General features: G+C 36.6%; 1 protein-coding gene across 1 annotated transcript in view; it reads right to left on the bottom strand.

Moving 5' to 3' along the window:
* Positions 1–23,016, bottom strand: part of TASP1 (taspase 1) — a 94,673-nt gene that overhangs the window by 60,453 nt on the left and 11,204 nt on the right. The window contains 3 exon segments of the mRNA XM_068940232.1: positions 10,448–10,527; positions 16,900–16,984; positions 18,396–18,516. Coding sequence (XP_068796333.1) covers positions 10,448–10,527; positions 16,900–16,984; positions 18,396–18,516 — 286 coding nt within the window.

Here is a 23,016-nt window from a genome sequence, read left to right as displayed (position 1 = left end):
CTAAGTTATGAGAAGCTTTTTAAAATGTCATTTTAACTGAAATTCAGAAAATAGCTATATCACTATTATTCAGAAGACTGGAACAGCTGCAAGAACAGTCTGTGAATAAAATCAATATTGCAGAGCCGACAGAACACAAAACTTTCATTTACAATTCTCACAAAGTAAACAGACAGTGAGCATTTTACTTCTATCAAACTTCCCCACTGAGGTGCCAAAATCACCTAGTGAACTCTCCTCTAAACCTGTTTTAAAGTACGTAAAACTGGAGCTAAACTACCACAGTTATTCAAGCGTATAACCTAAAAGTAATTGAGAAAATTGGCATTTCTCTCCAAAAACCTAATAAATACCATACAGTTTCTTAAAACTGTAAACACATATTAATCTGCCATCACCAAGAAAAGAACTCGTTCTATGACAGAGAGCCGATCAACACAGCTACTTTGGACAACACATTTCCATGATTAAAATGAGGTCCCAGAGGTAAAAACAAAACACTTGATAGACGGGGAGAGGGAAGAGAAAAACATGTAATTTAGGACTAATTGGGGGACAGGGGTCAGACACACAGATCAAGAGCAGAATTAACAAAGAATGCCCTGAAATAAATCAAGCCATCACGTTGTTTTTAACAGAATTTTTAAATAGGAAAACTTACAAGTTAACATGACTTCAATGCAGCAAATACCTATGGGCAGAGCCACAAGCTGGGTGAGTAAGAACGATGGCTGGCCTTGTCACTCATCAGAAGTATTACATAGGGATAAATAGGCCTCTGCTGCTGTCGTTGGCTCCCGACAATTCAGAAAAAGCAGCTGCGTATAGAAGCAAGACATACATGGAGGCAGAAGACCATACACAAAAACCTGAGCAGAAGTGGTTTTCATTGCGCTCCAAAACATAATGCTGGAAACCCTCTGCAATATTTGTGTGTCCACCAGGTCAAATGGGTGCACAAGGATCATGGAAAAAGTAGAGAACATACGGGCTAGTTCCCATCCTGCCCTGCAAGCTATACAAAGAGCTGTTATATGGCAGAGTAAGGGCTTCTCACCTTCATAGCCCAACTAACCCTGCCATACAGCATGAAGTAGCTCTTTAAGAAGGAATAATCTTAAAAGGACCCGACAATATCCTCCCAGTCCTCCACATTCTCCTTTCAATCCCACAAGGCAGCAATAGGAATTATCCACGCATGCTCCACACTTACATACACTGTGCTTTGCGTGCAACTCTGCTATACAGTTGAAGCACTGGATGGAATACTTAGTCATAGCCCAATTGCAGAAGTTGAGAAAAGCAGAGGGGTTTTCCTGCAGGGTAGGCTTAGTGACTGAGCACAAAATAGGTGGAAGCAGATCGTCCTCAACACCCCTCACCTACATGAGAAGTTGGTATTAGCAGAGATGGTGTCAGAACAGCAGCTAAATAACACGATGCATTATCTACAAAGGCAGAAGAAAAATTCACAGGCACGTCTTACTCAGACTTGAGAACACTGTGCATCTCCCCATTTTCAAAAGGTTCCAGTCTTACTCAGCATACTGATGAGACAAGACCACATGATCTTCATTATGTAATTCATTAGCACAAGATCCTCCTCTTGTAGATACATTATCAGGGCTAGGTAATAAATGCAACTTTTACACAGGCTTTTTTCAATTATTATTGCCATTTGACAGAAAGAGATAAGCAAGGTCAGTGGAAGAGAAAGAAACAGAACACTGGTCTCTGAGTCAGTTCAGAGCTCTTATGCGCATGGCACTTGTTTGCCATAAAAGTTCCAAGTCATTTACTCATCTCTTGTACATTGTATAACATGGTGAAAGGAATTATGGATGTTATCAGATTGCCAGAGCGCCAAAAGAATTGGTACAAGTAAAAATCTATAACCCCACATCTTAACTGTTTCATTACATAATGGTAGGGCACCTAAGTAAATAACAGAAGACTACACTCCCCATAGTGCATAACTCTTCAGTGATAACTCTTCCTCACCACTGAACGAGCACTAAAAAGTTACCCCTTCCTGTACAACACTGCAAACTCTTCAGTAAAGTTCCATTTATAACATCCAATTATTCTCCTTAATACCACCTTAGACTTGACTGAACGTACGCATCCCAGCATACGTTCCAGAGCAGAGAAGTGACAGCGATCCTTCCTTCTAGTCAGCTTCCACAGACCTCTACCTCCCTCTCTGCTCTACCTAGTTCACCTTTCTTATTCATAAAACCAACCTTCTTCAAAAACAATTTGCTGTACTTCAAACGTACGTGAATACACTGACAAATTCTCAGTGGGACAGAAGTTACAAACACCAGCTGGAATGAACATCAAGAAACTGAGACCATATGGATATGAAGAAAGCTTATGATCATATTGCTAGACCTGCACAAAAATTAAAATCTATCAGTCTTAAAATGGTGTTTCTTGACTGTTAAATTCAAGAAAAGCCAAACTTGGATTACTAGCTTTGAACTATCGTGCTCACAGTGAAAGAACAGGGCAAGGTAGCCACAACCATATACACTTGTGGACTTCAAACCATCTAGAGTGAACCTGCAAACAGAATGGGAGTTATCAAACTTAAAACAAAAGCAAATTTCACAATTATAAAATGGGATACAGTACAACTGAGCAGACACTAGATTGAGACTTGGTAATCACTAGGTTGACGGGCAACCTCTGGACTAGTGGTTTCCACCTACTTTCAATATTTAGACCTCTACAAATTTTATAGTAGAATTAGAGATGTCTTTAGAAGTGTCATATACACAGACATTACACGGAACTTTCTTTTTCTTAGTCACCCTTCATAGACCCATTGGAAACAGTCCATGGAACAGAGGTAAGAGAAAAATTATTGAGGAGAAAATTAGAATTGTCTTATTCACGGACTCCTTGAAAACACTGAATCGTACCTATTGAATAAAATGCAAGACTACAGGCGCTGCCACTTCTTTTTTTGAAAACAGCAAAATTCATACATATCTATTGTTACTTCTAATTTTGTGGACTTTAAAAAGGCTGTCAACTGCAGGCCCATTTATTACCGTATACTAACATTTCTTGCCCAACAAAGCTAATGAAAAAAGTTTTTACTAGAAAGTCCACATTTCCACTTTTTTTTCCTAAAACCTCCCCTCCCTTTATAAGCTAAACTTATTCCTTTAAATATTTTCAGGTGACATTAAAAATTCAGAAAATATTTAAGTGAACAATTAAGTTCTCATATAAGATTAACAAATATAAATTTCTAGCACCATTAAATCACAAATCAAGTTCAGGGAATACTGAAATCTTCATATTTATGGTGGTGGAAGCCAGAAATACAAACACCACTGTTTCTATTAGAATCATTACAAATTATTATGAAACAAAAAATTGTGCAAGATACGTGTGCTCAGCAATCCTTGTGAATTGCAAACTGTGAACTGAAAATACTAAGAAAAGTCAAAGAATATCTTTCAATCTTTGGAGTACAGATCAAGCTCTGACCAATCATATAGCACCCCCTGGCAGACATTTCATATAGTCAACTGAAATAACCAGTTGAAAAAAACATAAAGCTTTCTACATTTTATCTTTTTATTCCATATTAAAAGACAATGCTGCTATTGGAAGGAAGAGGATTAAAAAGTAATATACTAGCAAATTAGTTAACCCACAGGAATTAAAATGATCTAGCGAAGAATTTTGTTGAGCAGTTGCTAAAATAAATGGCACAAATGAAAACAGCTAGATGAACATAAATTTCGTTTTAACAAAGCCATTTTTAAACGACAAATTAACACCACTTAAGTTTGTGTTGAGGCTACTAGTGCTACTTTCCACATTAACCTACTCTGACAGTAACAGCAATATGAATGAAAAAAAACAGTCAACATAAAAGCATATTAAAAATAACCTTTTTAGAGCACTACTACATAGAGTTGTTCTTCACGGTAAGAACTCAGGATAAATTGCTGCTGGATGTACTACCTACTGAGATATATCACTTCCTACCACTTCCTGGGAGAAGTTCCTGTCTAGTTCATCAAGCACCCTATCCTGCTTCCTGGAAGAAGATTTTCATGCAAAGCATCTTCCAGATACTCTTGGCACAACTTTTTTCCTGGCTAATTTATAGCCACCACCTAGGCTGCACTTTGCTGTTCAGATCCCAGAACTGCCAGAGAACCTGCAGTATTATGTCCACTTCCAAGGAGAATTTATATCATGACTGGGCTTTTTCTCTGCCAGTGGAACTCATGCACTTAGCAAAGCAGAGCACATTTACTTGGCATATTACTGAACAGAGGAAGCAACTTTTACTGTTACGATTAAGCATCTTCTATTTGAGAGAAACCCAAATACACTCAGATTCTCCAATGCACAAGGCAGATAAACCCAACCAGACTTCCTAATCAAGGCCCCAAAACTCCTGAGATTCTCTTCAGATCTCTTGCATTCTCACCCTAAAAACAAAGAAACAAAACACAGTCTAAGTGATTGCCCAGGGCTGCTGTCTGAACCTTACAGCACAGTTCCAGCAGTATGGCAAACTTTATTCTCACTGCATGAACGTTGAAGCAGAGGAAGGAGAGGAGGGGATGGGAGAGGCAGCCAGGCAGGGGAGGCAATACTGGTGGAGATGGAAACATATGAGGTTACCAAAAGTATGACAATCTGCATGACACTGATTTAGAAAAGGCTCTCTTTCATTAAAGAAACTAAGCAAGCCTGTAGGAAAAAGGAAGTATCTTGCTTAAAAGTATCTTACAAAAGATTGGTTTAAAAAAAAACCAAAAACCACCAGAAGACAAGGCGGGAGTAAACGGTGGACAGTTCTCACAATAAATGTCACAAGTGGAATTCCAAACGCACTTGTAGTAGCACTTCAACAAGCTGTTTACTGACGACACTAAGTTGTTCAAGGTAATAAAGATGAGGACTGGCTAAAGAACCAAAGAATGATCCTAAGTCAGTGACTGGACACTAAGAAAGCAGATTTTATTCAGCAGGTCTCTTCTAACATGAGAAGCATCTTATAGCATCTGACCAGGTCAACATGAATAAAAAGATGTAGTTCTTTATATAATCCATACTTAAGATGTATAGTTTTTGCAGAATGTTAGAGATTAACACGACAATCTCCTGGCAGAAAAAGCCTTGGGTTACCTTTACATATGCAGGAACCACTCTTGACTCGGGAGTTTTATAGTCAGCGATAGCAAGTGGGGTAGGGAAAGGGAAGTATGCGTTTGCTCTGTTCTTACATTCTTCCTTAAGTGTTCCTTTTGTCTGTTCTTGGATGCTGGTTACTAAGCTGGACGGATCCAGTGCAGCTGTTCTTGTTCTTATGTAATACAACTTACTGAAGTGCTTACGGTCATGTCCACATTATTACAGTTCAGGGTGCAATCATACTGCACGATATTTTCCTTTTAAGACTTTACACTTAAAGCAACTCTATGTTCTGCAAAGCTGGAAGACAGTAGTAAGCAGTATTAGCTGTGCAGTAATTACGTTTTTTTGGCAACAAATGCTAGAATGTCTGCTAACAGCTCCAGGTATAATGCTGGCAATTGCACTAAAGCACTTTGTGATACCTCATTCAGAATTTATATAAGGCGACACAATCACTGTTTCTACAAACAAAACGTCTTAAGTCTGTTAGCCCTAATCTCCCATTTGATGCTGGGGTCTGTTCTACAGAATTTAGAGGTCCTCAGCTTTTTAGAGCTGCAAGATTTTTTAACTCTCTCTTCCAAACCCAACTGCTTTCAAAGTACATCTGCCTTCACTTTATATGCTGAGTACACACCTTCCCATCCAGCCAGGGCTGACAACATCAGCCATCAAGGTGGCATAATTTTAAGATGCTCTCTTACACCCTGTTATCTTTGTCAAATCAACCACTTCACACCTACTGTTGGCTGAAATGAAAAATTCAGACAAGAATTGTCCAGTTCCTTCTAAAAGAGACACAGATATAGGCAGCTGAAGCAGTCCCTCAAATTCATATTGCCAACTCAGGGTGAAGCATAATTCTTACATTTGTAAGAGGTTACCTTTTATATATACACAGAGAGAGTGTATATATGTATCCTAATATATATAGTATATTAGCATTTCTAAAAATGTAATTACACTCTTAAAACTTCAATCATACTTTCAAAGCAACTTCTCTTGCAAAGGCTAATAAAGCTCTTTAGCAAACTAACTGTATAGACGCACACCTCAGTGTTTAGGATATATGGCACCATCCATGTTAGGAAGCTCTGGCACAAAAAACCTCAAAACCTAATTCAATTCTGATCCTACTTTCAGAGAAATAATTTCACAAAGCTCACAAAAAGCAAACCCAATTTTCATATGCCAATAATGATGGCAGTCAAGTTGCACTATCGATCGCTGTGAAACTTAGCAAGCAACCCAGGAAATATTCACAGTATTCATTAGTTCTCTTTATATCTGAAGCCAGAGAGCTACTGGAGTGCTAGAAATAGCACAATTTGATATTCCAGTGCACAGGCTTGTGTAAATATGTGGTTGTAAAAGGTGACAAATCAAAACTGTGAACATTCAGCAGGCTTGGGAAGGCATCCATCACAGTAAATGAAGTAGTAAGGTGGCCGAGCACGTTTTCAAAACTCAATCACCAAACAGTCTGCACAGTTTGATTTTAGAAGCAGGCAAGCCAGTCAAATCACTGTTAATGGAAGAGTTTTTATATCTAAGTATGCTTCTACATCTCAGAGTCTAGAAAGACAACAGCTAGTCATAAATTGAATAGTGGATAAAAGCTGCTATTTTCAAATCACAAAGCTAAAAAACTGAAGGTATACTTCATACCTCATTTGTAACATCACATTATTTTCTAGAAGACGATTATTTTCATGAACCCGATTACACGACCACAGCAAAATTTAAGTATCCTTATCTTGCAAATCTGCAGTTAACTCATCCACCTAAAAAAAGCAGTGTCGTAAAAAAAGCATCTTTCCTTCATCACATTGAGGGGGGAAAAATAATGAATTCAGGTTTCTTGCCATCTGTACACAATAGGGGCAGACTACATTTCAGTTAAAAATATATATATATTTACACACACACAGATCTATACAGCACTGGAAAGCCACCAGATTTCTAAAAACAGTAGAAATCCCATTTTCTCACACACTTGGCAAACAGAAGAAAACAAAGCAGGTGAGTCTTGGCGTATCCTTGACGTAGTTCAACAAGTAACATGGTTCAAAACATCATTTCTGTTGGTGCTCAGATACTTCCATAGTTCTCAGAGAATTATGGAGTGTGACCACAAAGCTGATCATGTAGCTTTGTTTGTAACTGACCGTACAGAAAGTTCCACCAGTACAAAACCAACCACACAATCTCACAGCCTTTTAGCATATATAATATTTCTCTTGACACCTCCGGTCCGGGAAAAGGGAGACAGAATAGCGTGTCTTCAAGAATATTTTTTCCATGTGCAGTACAGAGAAGCCAAGACACGTGCACCCAGTTCTCCTTGCTAATATTTGTTGCGAGTACACGTCTAAGGTTTGGGTTAGGTTTTTTGTTTTGTAAATGACTAAATGCATTTTCCTGATGTTTGGCAGTTATTTCAGTTCTTTATTTTACAGAGCTATTCAACAGCCATGAAACTTCAAGTTAATTTATCTCCAATTCTTCATGCAAACTCTACCATAAGAATTGTAGCAAGCATAATCAAAAAGTCTCCCATTTTCCTTTATGAAAAAAAATGCACTCTCTCTCTCTCATGTAAGGTTCCTTACATTACATAGCACAGTCACCCACTTCCGAAGAGATCATTTATTATTGCTTGGAAATAATTTTCTCTTTAATTGTAATTGAGGAAGAAAGTCTACCTTTCCCTCCCTTGTTAATACTAGAAGAAACAATTCTGGCTTTCTTATATTTCACCTGTGAGATAGTTTCCAATTGCTTTTCAGCTATAACAATTGCATGTTGTCACACAGTGTTAATGGTTACCTTCCAGCCTCACTGACCAAAACCTGACCAAACTACCGCTTAGAAGAGTAACTTTGCTAAGGATTGGCATGGAAATCAACGTAATAGCATTATCTGGAACCGATTTTTCAGTTTTTTTATGTTTTTGTTGTTGTTTTATCAAGAAATAACAAATGTACAAACTACCACTGATGAATACACTCCAAAATGAAGTGTATTCAAACACTAGAAAAATGGTAACATTTAAGTTGATCAGGCAAATTTTCCCAAATGCCTCTTCAAATGGCTAATAATATAGTCTTTAAACAAGCTATTTTTTGCCCCCTATGTATCCATATTAGCCACGTAAATAGCAGACACTGCCATCTCATCTTTTTTGATAAGGAAACTGAAGCACAAGACAACAATATGCAAATATCTGTTTCATAAATCCAGCTGGGCATAGACTATAGTTCTGTTGCTTGTCTTCAGAGTAAATTAGAAAGTATCTGTGAAGAATTTTAAGTGATTTGCTGAACATTACAAAGGATCTCTCATTCTCAATCTCTGCCACAGATTTTTTTGAAGTATCCTTCAATTACCCTAATCTCAAACCATTCTTCCAGCAAAACCTTTACGCAGTCTACACTTCAGCCGTTAACAGCTACGGCCTGCTTCACAGCATTAGCTCGTTCCCAGAGCGGGCCTATCCTGTACAATGATTCAAGAATATAATCTTATATACACACGCTATAAACAAGGGGCGGGGGGGGGAGAGGGAGGGCTGGCAACCTTAATACCATCATTTTTTCATTGACATCACAAGCAGATATGGCATTTCTTCACTGACTTTGCAAAAGGATTGATTTCACAAACCTGTTGCTTTAATACAATTTTTGCTAAATAGAAATATATTTTGCAAACTGAGGAGGCAAATTACCATTGTTTTGGAGTAGGTTTGTGAAAGTATATTGGCTGGAATTATTTTTCTGATGTTTCTCCAGTACACCTTCATTGTCTGGGCAAGGTAAAATAAAGTAGCAGTGGTTACCCATAAGCCTTACCATGTAGATTCGCTCTGACCAGGGTACATTTTAATGACCAAGATACCATCTGGCAGTTAATGTACGATTTAATCATCTCCATCACAACAGAAACTCACTGGTAGTAGAAAGATCAGAAATTTTTGCAGATGAGAACAAAACGAGTTGAGAAATCTTCTGGGTTATCTGTTATGCATAGGTAATGACTGCTTTCTAAAATAGTCTTCCAAGTGTTTTTACTCTTTCTAAAGCCACAGAAATGAACGCGTTCTGCTTAACTGAGCATAAAAGTTGTTTTGCAAGAGCTGTCTTGGACAGTAGATGGACGGGGAAAAAGTTTCAGTCATGTAGGCCTAGAAATCAAAACAGTCTGTTCAAAATGAAATGTATCATGAATATGTATGAAAGTTGGCATGATCAAGCATAATGGTGCCACTGTTTCAGAGGTTGTATTTGACCACTTGGTCTTAGAAAGTTTGAATTACAAACTTCTGCATGTTTACCTACATTTAGAGACAGATCTAATAAGAGCCTTAACACAGCCCCGCGTTTCAATCCCTGGTTTAGGCACTACTCATGTATTTCACGCAGAAATATCGCTTACTCTAAAACAAAGAAACATTGTATAATCCTGTGTTCTCTTTCTTCCTTGGGCAAAGAATTCTGATTTTTTTCCTGCACAACTTCAACAGGAAGAGCGGGGTGTACCCTCTCCCATAACAAGCTACAGACTACTACTAAGGGCACTTTCCAAACAGAGGGGACTGAGAAAGAGAAAAGGAAAATACACCCTCCTTTGCATGGATGAGTGCACTAGTTTTTAGCCTAACTTATAGACGGTGCATCAATATACCGTAATCACTTTTTTTATTCTAAGAAAAAGAAGTTTTTTTGTAACACACCTGACAACTGTTAATACAGAGTGTATTTGGAGTCCATTTGCCGGATCAAGCTAGAGAAAGCAGAGCCTAGCTAGGTTAAAAAATAAAGGCACAGGAAGGTGACAGTCTGTTTAGACCACAGCAGTTCTGGACAGACGAATCAGAACTGGGCCTCACTACAGAATCTGAGAGTCAAACTGGCACCTACTGAATTTAGGTGCATGGCTAGCTGGTGCTTTTAGGATCCAAGATGAGTCACAATTTGAGACATATAGAACTGAGTTATTAAAGAGACTACATTTGGATAACAAAGTCCTTCACTGGATTTAATAAATTGACTTAAATTAAATGTTGCTAAAATGCAGCTGAAGTAATAGCTTTTAAATTTTGCTATTTAGATACTTAACAGAAAACGATTAAACTTAAACCATTCTTATATACCACAATACCATAAACTAGTTGAACGTTAAGAACAGTGAAGTGATGCACACCTCAAAATATGAGACACCATTTTAAATTACTCTGTCCTGATCTTCCTACTCACACCACCAGTTTACTCACTTGTAGCCATGATACCTGGAGGACATGCTGGTATCCCGTGATCAACTGCCCATCTGTAAGCTCCTTCACCAACTAAAAAGCTAGGAGACACAGAAGAGGGAATTTAAACAAAACCAAATAACAAATCCCCCTTTTCTTGCAATTATTTTTCTATTTGGTTTGGTCACTTTAAAATTGTAAGCTGTCTACAAGTCACAGAAATGTCAGTAATTATTATGGTTGGCAAGCTTATGTAGTTCCATTAAAAGACTATGCAGCTCTGACATTAAGTTTACTATTGAATAAAATACATGTGCTATTCAATTTGAAATGAATTCCCAGATAGCACCAGCTTTTAATTGCAACCAGAACAGGACAAAGCCACCTACAGTCTTCCCTACAGTCTACAATGACTGAGATACTGAAGGTTAGATTCTGAAGTATGCTTCTGAAGACCAACAACGTGGGATGAATGAGGCGAGAATGGTAAGACATTTCCAATAAAGTTAGCCAATGCCATAGGAACACTGACAAGCGCTTTGAGAAACATGACACAAGCTAAAAATAAACATTATTTAGAAGGTTAAACATCTGTCTCACGGAGTTTCAAGAACCATTTGCAAATCAGACAACAAATCTACCAAATTTTTAGAATACTTGCAAAAAAACAACCTGAGAAGTTGTCTTGTAGTCAGCACTGAACATTTGACAGAAGTGAGACAGTAAGCACTGCCACGACAATGAATGATAGCAAAAGCTATGTACAGACATGTAACTTTTAGGAAAAATAAAACAAAACTTTGATTATTTATGGTGTTAATCCTCTTTTGCCTTAAATAAATTAATATGATTCCCTGAAAAAGGGAATGGGGAAGTTCAAAAGCATACATTCCTAAAAGCTGCTGCACAACAGTATCAACAACAGCAACACAGTCAAGTACATCTCTTTCCAACATCTACCTCATATCTCCCTTCTTAAACAAGAATAATACAACTGCCTCATAGACTTAAGAAGTGAATACGAAGAATTTACAGTGACTGCAAAATGCTTTACAGAAATATCAGTATTATGAATATGAGGCTAACGTAGTTACTTCAGCTACACTGAACTCCCCAGTGGCCACACAATAATTTCAGTTTGTGACAGCATTATTGATATAGCAAATTTGTTAGCATTACTGCTATTGCAAGTTTTTTTAATACCACATCTGATTTTAGCATGTAGTATTTTGAGGCGCTGCTTTCTCACTTCTCTCTGACTTTACCAACGCAACATGTACGTTCAGGTTTTCCTCAGAAAATTCCCCCCAAAAAAGTTTACCTACATGAGAATCTGAATTATTAATTGCTTATATGTCTTATCATTATTAATGCAGTTCCACATAAATATGGTTCATGTTGATCCTGTAGACTAAGTTACCGGGTACCTTGGCAGAAATCAAGTGTTTCCTACACTGCAAACTAGTGTTCAAGAAAGAACCTGTCACTCATAGTAACATAAGAGACAAATGTAAACTTCCGCAGTTGCCATAACCAAATCTAATTAAGTAGTACTCTCCATTGACTGCAGTAAGAGTTGTTGTTGGGTTTTTTTTTGGTCTAAAAAAAAGTTTTCCACCAACTATACATCCTCAGGAAGTGAACAAGCACATCCTGTTCTACAAAACAATTTACACAGAGAAGAGGCGTAGAAGGAGAAAGTATTATGCCCAAATATCAGGAGCTGTATATGTGATAATTGGAATAGTACAAGTCAGTCAGAAACACTACATTTTATCGACCTTTCCCAATTGCTTGTTTATACTTAAAAACACAGCAATCACTACTCTTTACAAAGGGTACAAAAGAAGTACTCAGGAATGTTCAAGATGCATCAAAACTGAAGCAACGTGACTTTTATTTTGCTCCGGCTTGTATCGTCTACTCCTGGATTCCTCTCCCTTATACAAGCTGGTCACAGACAAAACATTTTCCAGTTCTGGTCCCTAAGAACAGATTAGTTGAAGCAGACATCTCCTAGTGATATCTAACTGAGGCCCCATAACACCACAGAGTTCATCCACTATTTTTAAAATTCTCACTTCCTGATGCCCTGAAAGGAGAGCATAATCAAAGACAGACAAGATATTAGTTTGGGCAAAAATGAGGATCTCGCTGCTGTTTGTACTACCTATAGGGCCTCTCCTTTAAACTGATAGAGGTAGATGGCAAGAGAATCCTACAGGACATACAGCATTAAACCAGTTCTGCAGGTAGCCAAGTATGTATTATCTAAATATAATTTAAACAGAATTACGTAGCCTTCACTCCATCCCTGAAAACAAGTTCTGTGATCCGGATCAGCACACAGCCACACAGACAACTGTACCAGCAGCAGCTGACAGGGTGGTGAGAGAGCAGGAACCAGCAGTCAGGCACTAGGGAACCACTTTAGTTGCCATGCGAAATATCCATGTATCCGCATACAGAAAAGCTGCAGCAGGCAAGAATGAACAGGACAACACTTCAAGCTGAAATAAAAACAAAACTACCCGAAACAAATACCACAAAGCGTGATGAACTCGGGGAGAGTGAAAACAGAGAATAAATTCCATGGGCTATAGAAAGCAGCCAAAGCTCCACCAAGTCTTAAAAGCCTTTAGGCCAATTCAAAATACAATATCCTAGTAGTGGAGGTGGGAGGGGGGGAAATGAACGAGAGTTTGTGCTCTGCTACTCTGAAAGTTGTTTCTGCAGAAACAAGATTTATCGTTCCTGCAACTATACCAAATAAAGAGTACTCTGTAGCTGTTACGGGATCAGAACACACAGAAGATAAAAACTTCCTCATGGCAAGGAGGTGGTGCTTAGAAGGTTTTTCAAGTTCCAGGCAAACTAGAGTATATTAACAGAAAATACAAGCAAAGGACTCTAAAATGGCCTTTTAAAGCAGTTTTTCCACAAAAACATGGTTATCCTGGTGCTATTTGCTCTGAACAGGACCGCTTAATATAAGCTATATAGAGATGGGCCACAATATGGTAAATAGAAGGGACAGAAGATGGCCAGGTCGACTAAAGATGGAATGCCAAGGTGATCCTGAATGCAACAAACTGACTTTGCAACATTTACCATAAAATGCAGCAGTCACTCTGAGATCACTCTTACAAAGAAGAAATTGTTCTGAGGAAATACAGAACAGAGATAAAGGTTGGTGCACATCTTAAATCTAGGCACCTTCTTGACTATCCGCTGCCCTACAAGTTACGCAGCATAGGTATCCTGCCTTCAGTATTGCACATCCCAGAAATAAAACATTTAGAAAACTGTGCGTACAAAGGAAAAACAAACAAACAAACAAACTCGGATGGAATTCTTTCCCATATGGTTACTATTAATCCTGAAAAGGGGATATGAACTTGAAGTTGAAACCCATAGTACCAAGCAGTTCTACAAAAGGAGACATTCAGGACTATTTGCACCATCCTGCAATTCTTACATATCTAAAGTTAACAGAAAGCAGATGTAAGCAAGCTCAGGCATCCCTTGTTTCAGCACAAAAAATGGAAAATTTTAAAGCTATTACTATAAAGATCTAATCCATTATCCTGAGACCAAAGACCGCTCTCAAAGATCCATCCAATATGTAACTGTGCAGTTACAGTTGTTCTTTCTTTTGTAAAGTTATATAATGATTAGGAATGTCTTATAGGATAATATGTAAATTTTAAAGAGTTCAGTATTTTCTCTTCTTGCATATATAGGCAGAGAATATTATAACTCCATCAAACTGAGTATCATATGAGAAAAAGGTGTAAAGAACTTAGAGCAACTTTTTAAAAATGCCATCATACACTATTTCATACTTTAAACTTTTTAAACCTTAGTTTGGATAGCAAAATTCTGTGTTTTGAACAAGGAGACAAGATAGTGATCCAGAATCATCTCCTCTCCAGAGCAATTTAGAGCAAACTTCATCCATCAGTTAGCACACTTGATCACTCCTTCCCCAAAAAATTATCATCTCAGAATAAGTTAATTCACACTAGCTAGAATTTCTCCTATTGCAAGTTAGAAATATTCCCTTTTGAATTGGTTTTAAACTGTCACTATACAAATGGGTGTTTAACAACAGGGCTTAAAAGGCCAAACTTCAAACGCTCCAAATGTTCTTTTATATACAAGACTCTCCATAATGCTACTTTCACTAATCTTAGTTTCTGAATTTCTCACATGTGGTCCGGTATCAAATATTCTGGCTAGAAAACATTAAACTGTCTTAGACTGTGATATAGAAAGAGTTTCTACTGCTAAGCTTCTTTACTAAGACAGGTTCGCAGACTGAGTAGTACCTGTAAGATTCCCCAATATGCTATTCGTCCATGTGAAATAACATGAGAATTTCCACATCATTACAAATAAAAATCAGTTACTAGAAACTTAACACTTGTGAGGATGCCAAAAATACAGTTGCTCTCTTTTTATTTGACTATATACATTCCCACCTTGTGCAGGAATATATTCCATTCCCAGAACAAAAACGTGCCACACCAAACCATGTCAGAAAGGCAAGGCACAAAGCCGTCAGCACTCATCAGCTGTAATGAACATGAGCTATCACTCAGAGAACTTGAGATATCCTGTGTGTAGGGGAGCATCTACCCAATCTAAAGCACAACCAACCATACTCCACCACTTCAGATTGTTCCCAGGGTAACTAATTTGTTCTGATAAAAATATACGTTTGAAATCCAGAATGGGGAAGAGAAAATGAAAATATGTATTAGGTAATGAAGGTCCACAACTTTTGCACAATGAACTGCATGTGTTGGCTCTGAAAACAGTTCACCTCTAGCCTGCAGAGTTTGAACTCCCTTGCAATTAAAAATGTCAGTTAGCCAATCCTGCATGGTGTTTGAAAGATTTAGTTTTGTCTTTTGAGGGAAAACAGATATAGTTTCTTTTCTACTCAGCTATTTCTAAAATAATAGTAACATATCCTATGTGTCATGAAGTTACAGCAAACACACTAAAACAGGGCATGGACTATTCCAAGTGTTCTGCCTTACGAAAATTAGAGAAAACACTGTGACTATATAGACAAGATAAAACCACAAATGCTTGCTCCTGTAACTGACTTCTGAACTCTTAGTTCTGGAACACCAGAAAAACCTCACCTCATTTGACACTTTCTTTAATGTAACTCAACTAAGCGCTGGCTTTCTCCTGACTTCAGAAGAAATGAATGACCAAAGTAACTGAAATTCAAATTCCCATTCCTTAGTAAAATTCTCCTTTATTAAAGAAAAGAGTTTAAATGCAAAATGTGTGTGTGTTGGTGTGGTGGTGTGTTGGTTGTTTTGGGAGTTGCTTTTTTGTTGCTGTTTTTATTTTTAGAGAGAGAGAGAGAGAGAGACAGATACAGAAACATATAACCTACCTTTTTAGCATTACAGAAAACTGAAATAGTGCTTTCCCTCACTCCTTAAACTCAAATACCATTTCATCTAAATACAGACTGACCATTTGGATAGTTTTACAGGAAAAGTAACATAGTAAAGGACGTAAAGTTTGTGTATCTAAATACACATATTTTAAACTATGTAACTGCTTTAATACACCCGCAAATACCGTAGCCCCTTAGTTAGCAAATAGTGCCAAAGTTCTGCAAAGGTTGTAACAGTCAGTTAATACGAACAAATTATTCTTAGGGAATATAGCCCAAGTGCAATACAAAATGAAAGTTAACCATTTAAGTTCAAGATCTCTGCTTGTCAAACTAAATCATTAATCAGAATAAGATGGTTTTAAGATCAAACAATTCTGATACATTTCTAGGATTCTTTCCAAAATGAAACAATAATGTTCAAAGTTGTTAGGCACTTAACAGTTTCCTCCTTTATCTTTACATCATACCAATCTCAATAAGAAGGTGCATATTTTCACTGTTGTGATAAATACGATCGAGTTTATCTTTAAAATAACCTCCCATTTGGGTCAACATTAGAGGAAGCTACTAAGTACGGCAAATTTTCACATGACAGCTAGGAAATAAAGCCATCCACAGACATAAAGAGTAAAGTAGGATTCTTTATGTACTTTTCCAAAAGTATGCAGTTTTTTTTTTTTTTAAAGGCAAAGGGAGGTGAAGACAGTAGGATTTCATTTCAATCCTGATATATTTACAGATTTTTCAAAATGTAAGAGTGAAAAAAAAAAAAAAGAAGGAAAATTCAGTAACGGAAATAGTCACACAGAAAGAAATTATCACAACATAATATCATCTTCCATCTACAATACTTCACTCTACTCACAGCTGCATCTCAAGTGCATAAGATGTTCCAAGATCAGAGAACAAAGCTAATATCCTTTTTAATGGCACGCTACTGCCGATACGTAAAAAAGCACCAGCCTTCTTTGGATGAGAACAACCTTCAAATATAGCATGCAGAAGAGAAAAAGTAAAGTCAAGTCAAGCAGAACAAAGCAATTACCAGGGAGGAATTCTGCCAGCAGAGAGTTTTCCCTTCTGCCCTTCACACAACAATCTATTTGCAACTGAAACTGGATTCTTGATTCCTGAAAAGAAAAATTAGCAAAAAATGGAAACAAAACATTAAAATATTTTTCCATGTAGCACTGTAGTGTTCATTTTGGCAATGGAACTCGGCTTCCTTTAGCTTCCATGACTTTGGCAAACTTGTGGTATTATGTTTCAATTTAATAACAACTTTATCAGTTTTTCCTTCACAAGTCCTATCAATGGTGCCAACACCTTCTAATTAACTCATTCCCTTTTTAAAGAAAGGAACATATTGAAATATTAGGAATAACTCCTTAACACAGAAATCTGTGAATTAAAGTTGTGGTATTCTACAGGCCAAAGAAGTTTTATGAGTATTTATTTTTCAAGGTGGAAAGAGCTTTCATTTAGATTTATTTGACCAGAACACAGATTATAGGGTTCAGGCTTAGCTTCCTCTCGTTCTCTTGTTCCCCTCCTCCCCACCTTCAGAAGGATATATTTTGTAACTAGTAAGCCTTGAAGATTTAATTTTAGTATTTATTTTAGATTTCAATCTACATGAGGAAGTTATTTCCACATTGTAGAACTGTTCTAGGAGACAAGACAAAGCTTGAAATGTTGTCAAAAAATCTATTTGATAGTACCATTAAGGCTGTTAAGAGTATTTACAATAGAAGCTTAACAATCCTTCTTAGAGACTGTACCTATATTTGTTTGGTACTGAAAGCTAAAACAACCAAAAAAAGTACATTAGTTCTCAGATGAAATAAGTCCTATATGCAAATTCACCAAACCTTACAACAGTACCACAAAAAATAAATCCAAATATAATTTATCATCATGTGAGAAATTATAATGGAAAATTATATGCAGACAAGCAAAAACAGCAAAAAATTTGACTGAAGAACAGCTGAGCCCATTCTCAAGAAGAATTCTCAAGTTTGAAGGCTGGTCACCCATATAGCCTTCTTAAACTGTAAAGAGAACCTCAGTACTGTAGGATACTAATTGAGCAACTTAACTTAGCAATCAGGTATCAGGTAAACTTATGATGGCATTATACAAGAGTAAGTTCTTTAAGCAAATTCTTCAAGTAAGTTCTTTCACACAGAAACAGGTAATGAAAACTAATTTAAATCCTAATTCAAATGCTTTTACGTTTTTTTAATAAACGCATCTTATTATCAACTTAACCTTCTACAAAGCCATCTGAGTAAACTCACTCCCACTGTGAATACAACATCACACGATTGCTTCGAGTCAAAGAATTACCAGTGAACTGGTAAGACAGTATGCTATACAAAGCAAATTAACACAAAGCAGTATTTCAAGGGGTAGGAATTCACCCCCGCCTTAAAAAAAAAAAAGGGGGGGGGTGAAAACTTTGAAAACATAACAAACAAGAACAAAATTGATCTTTGCCCCTAAATTAGTAGTGAGCTTTATAACATACAGTTAACATACCACTCAGTGCTCCAACTGCTCCAAAATTTAGTGACTTTCCATCCATTATACTGGCATCACATTCTATCTCACCCAGAAGGTTTAGGTTAGATCCCATTCCTGCATTTGTAAAAGGAGAATCCTAAAAATAAGAAAACATAGTAAGACCATATCCATGACAGACTATCAAAACCTTTGTATAACTGACCTTGATAAAATATACTTTCTGATTCTAGTTGTTTAATCTCCAATAACAAAAATTACAACAATTTCCACACGTCATCTTAAATTATTATAATAGATACATTACAAACTATACAGCGGGTGATACAGAGTCTACCTTTGAAACTCACATAACACAACAGAATTACTTCTTTCCTTAGGGTTTTAAGCCTTCATTTTCAACTTTACACACAGAAACAACAATTTAGCACCACCACCACCACCAATTCACTCTGCAATATTTCTATGTGGTCGTTAGCATAAGGACAGTCATTAATATGATCTGGTAGTTTCTCAGATAACAATCAAGATATACTTCATACAAAATATGGAAGAACTTTTAATAAGCAATAACTAATTAAAAAGTAACTCATCTTTTACTAGCATTTCCTGGAGGCTTTTGCAAAAATCAAGGCTTCCAAACAAGCTGTGTTACATCTCAGATTTAAAATCATGTATTTTTGCCTAACTATTTTCTCATAACATTCCCATGACTTTAAAGACATAAAGTAGCACAGTTCAGAAGTCTCCCTGCCAGCTCAATATAACCCTCTCTTCATAGATCCAAGTACAAAACTGAGTACAGAACAATGAAAGAGAACAGATTAGGACAGCCAAATAGTAAAATTTCAGAGATGTAGTGCATGTCTTCAAAGCTTCATGTCTGATACGAGATGATGGTTGAGAAGATGGCCTCCGAATTGCAAAGAGAAAGATGGCCTGCTCTAACTTCACAGATACGAGAGTTGATCCAATAACAACTTTAGACACTTCAGGAACTGGGCGTGAATAGCATGGAACTTCTGATACCTACCAGAGTGTCTTGGAGATGAGCTATAAAGCCTTTGAAATGCGACAGGAAAAGACTTTTACAACAAACGGAAACAGAAATTCACACCTGCTTCTAGAAATAGGCAAGGACATGAAACACACCACTTAAATACATCTCTTTCTGAAAACACGAATCTCTGCAAAGCCCGACCAAAAGATTTGAAGACTCTGATAATAAATGGTGCAATATAATTTAGGAAAATTAAGAAAGATTTTAAAATGAAAATGCAAAACCTTTTAGGCATGCAGAAACATTATTAAAAAAGAAATTCTGTATGCTTTCAAAACGGAAAAAATAAACTGGGCTAACTGAAGCAGCCTCTTCATACCCTGAACTACAAAAATGTAGTACTACATAAACCACTATATGACTACCATGGGGAAGGTGGGAACATAATCAAAGCATGTATCCAAGTAGGAGGGGAAGAAAAAAAGAGGGAAGAGGTTATAATACAGAAGGCATCTTTAAGAATTTATTTTATTAAAAAGATGCAAGCAGAGATTGGCCTTTATATTTCTAAGCAGATTGAAAAAGTGTTTAGATAAGCAAGTAAAACAGGCACGAGCTTTGCAGGTTAACAGCAAACCCTGCTACCATGTAAAAGTAAGAAAGAGGAGAGGAAACCAAGAGGCTATTCAAAGCATTCTAACAAAACAGAAGCTTTCAAATACGTGAAAAATACTGCACTACCTGACAATTACACCATCACTGATGGATCTCTAACTTACAACACAAATCTGTAGCAAAGGAGATAATGGAAAGCTTTAAGATGTGAAATAATAGTTTCATCTTCCAAACTTTTATCCCATCTTGTAAAAATTCTTAAGCTACTGAGGGTATCATTTTCATTTTTAGAATCCTTTTTACTTCAAGATGTATTTATAAATGTCCTGGCAGCAATCACACGCATGCTGAAGTTTCTAGCTGTGGTCAAAGTTGGAATGCTTGAACAAGTTACTCAACACTAACAGTCCCAAATTAGGTCTAGCCAAATAGTTAAAATGCTCCACTTTCAACGTTCCATCCATGTTTGATGCACTTTTGGCCAAGGTTTGTTTGAATCCCTTTTAAAAGAGATTCAAAGTCTACAGGCATTTCTTTTCAAACACTGCAACTTTAAAATTACTTTTGCTGTGGGAAATTAGTGACAAGATGTAGTAGGCTACAAGGATGAAGCTCATTCAGTTAAATCAGCTAAAATTTTTTTAAAGAACGTTTTTGTCACAAATTACGGCTAGTCACTTTATTACAATAATGCTGCTAGTACTGTGCTTTTATCTTTAAAGAAAAGTTCTTGGGGCTAAGACTGTACATTTCAAAACGGTCTTAACTGCTCTAAAATTAATTAAAAAAAAATCAATAACTCTATTCAACAAGAAATAAATTATTTCACTGCAAACCTTTCCTGAAAGCCACAAAAAGACACGGCTTGAGTACACTAACAAGTTAAAAATACCCTTTGTTTTCAATCACAAAAAAAAACAAAAAACAAAGTAAACGGATCAATTTTAGTAGGAAGGCTATCAAAAACCAAAATATGACATCCACTCTCCAGTCAGTTTAAATTCTAATTTAAATCATGTTCACAAGGAACATTCTACTGAAAACGGTTTTGAAAAACGAGCAACACACACATAGTAATAATAAACTTAGACTAATGAAAAAATTTGAAATGATCATTCTCTGCAGTCGATGTTCTTGTTTCCAATACCTGCACAGTAGACCCTGAAGTGCTCTACACATACAAAAGCACATCGTCCTCCCAGCCAGCCATAACCCAATAAGCATGTGGTTTTGTTGAAAACCACAGGTTAAAAAAAAAAAAAAAACCCTGCCCAAAACCCCTTCTGTTTCAAGAGAAATCCAGTCTTCACATGGCAGTTGATAGCGAGAATGTAAAAATGAATGGTTCAGTCATCATGTCTTTGTAGAGGAAAACATTGTAAATGAGGAATCTTATGAAGCCCCTTGTCCAGACTCATTCTATTAGCAAAAACTGCAAAAGGTAACATGTTCATTTGTTTCTCTACAATAACAGTTCACAAACTGGAAAACATAACTGCCTCTAATCAGCTTATCAAATACAGTTGATGCCTACAAAGACCAGCACAGTTATTTCAACAGCATTCTGGATCAGCTGCTCCTGTTAGTTTGCAAAAGTAATCTACCTTTTCTCTAGTAACTACTACCTCTGTATCTCAATCGCAGAATACTATTTCACTCGAGATTCATAAAGTCCAACAAAGAATGGCTGTTCCTTCTCCATTTAGAGCCTACAAAAATAAAACAAAAAGCAGACAGCATACCACAAGCAAACTGTCAGCTTGCTCATAAAAGATCAAGAGCAAGCTTTGAGCCTCAACAAGTCTTTGAAGTGATGCCTCTTGGATTAGCTGAAATTCTGTGTAATAGGAGTTGTGTAATCGAGCAGAACTGAGGGGAAAAAAATTCATCTTTTGTGACACTTCCATGAAAAGACATTTGTGTCTTGCAAAGACTACAGATTTTTGGAATACAGAATTAAAGAGTCCAGAGAACTGTAAAAATAATTAAATATTTCAGATAAACTCACTGCAATGTGTTCTACAGCAACCAAAATAGAAGTTAAAAAGAGTATCCACATCAGAATCACTTATTGCTGTTATCTGTCAAGCTATACAAAATTTTGCTGTTTGTCTTAATCTGCATTACTGTGGCAGATGTAAACAAGCAAGCTTAGTTTCCATATGGATTTTCAGTATGTATTTGCCAATTCATAATGCTATAATACTTTAAGAAAAAGTCTATTTTTTCTGCATAATAAACAAACCTACTTTTTTACCTACAAAGTTCTATAATTGATGAGAAAAATTATTCTGTTTACTTTGTTGATCTACCTCATGCAATTTCTGCTTTTCATAGAGCAACAGAAAAAGCATATTGGAAATAAAATAGAAGATACAGCTCCAGAAATGACAGAGATCTCAGGAGATTGTGTTTAGAATGAAATACAAGCAGACACAAACCTTTCAGCATTTTGAAAACTGACAGTTTAACATTTTGGAATTATTTACACAGGATCCAAAAAACTGTCAATGCAAACCACACCATTTTCTGTTTCAAGCATACCTTTGATTTTTTGTCAATGTAACTGCATCCACAAGTATTTAAAAAGAAGTCCAAACACCAAACCCAATATTCTTTACCCAAGAACAAAGAGAATGACCCACAATTAAGACGCTATATAGGTCACTTAATGAATAAATGAAAACCAATAATTACACTGATGACAGCAGTACAACAATCTGAACAAATAAGTATTTAATCTCAAAAATAGGAAAGGCGGGGGGGGAAGTTTTAGATGATATACATAAAAATACCACCTGGGACAACTACAAAACAGTAAAACGGAATAAAGAGAGGCATCATTGAAACAACAGCAAGACAGAAGGAGAAAAAGGTTCCCAACTGAAGTAGTTTCATAAATAGGTTTTAGTTTAATCTTGAAGCCATAACTTCTTATACAGATGTCATTTAAGAGTATTTAAATCTATTATAGCAAAAGAAGAAGAGTCTCTTGGGGATAACAAACACAGATAAAATATTTAC

The sequence above is a fragment of the Struthio camelus genome, chromosome 3 (assembly GCF_040807025.1).
Source record: "Struthio camelus isolate bStrCam1 chromosome 3, bStrCam1.hap1, whole genome shotgun sequence".
NCBI lineage: Eukaryota > Metazoa > Chordata > Aves > Struthioniformes > Struthionidae > Struthio > Struthio camelus.
This window is presented reverse-complemented; position numbering and strand designations above follow the sequence as displayed.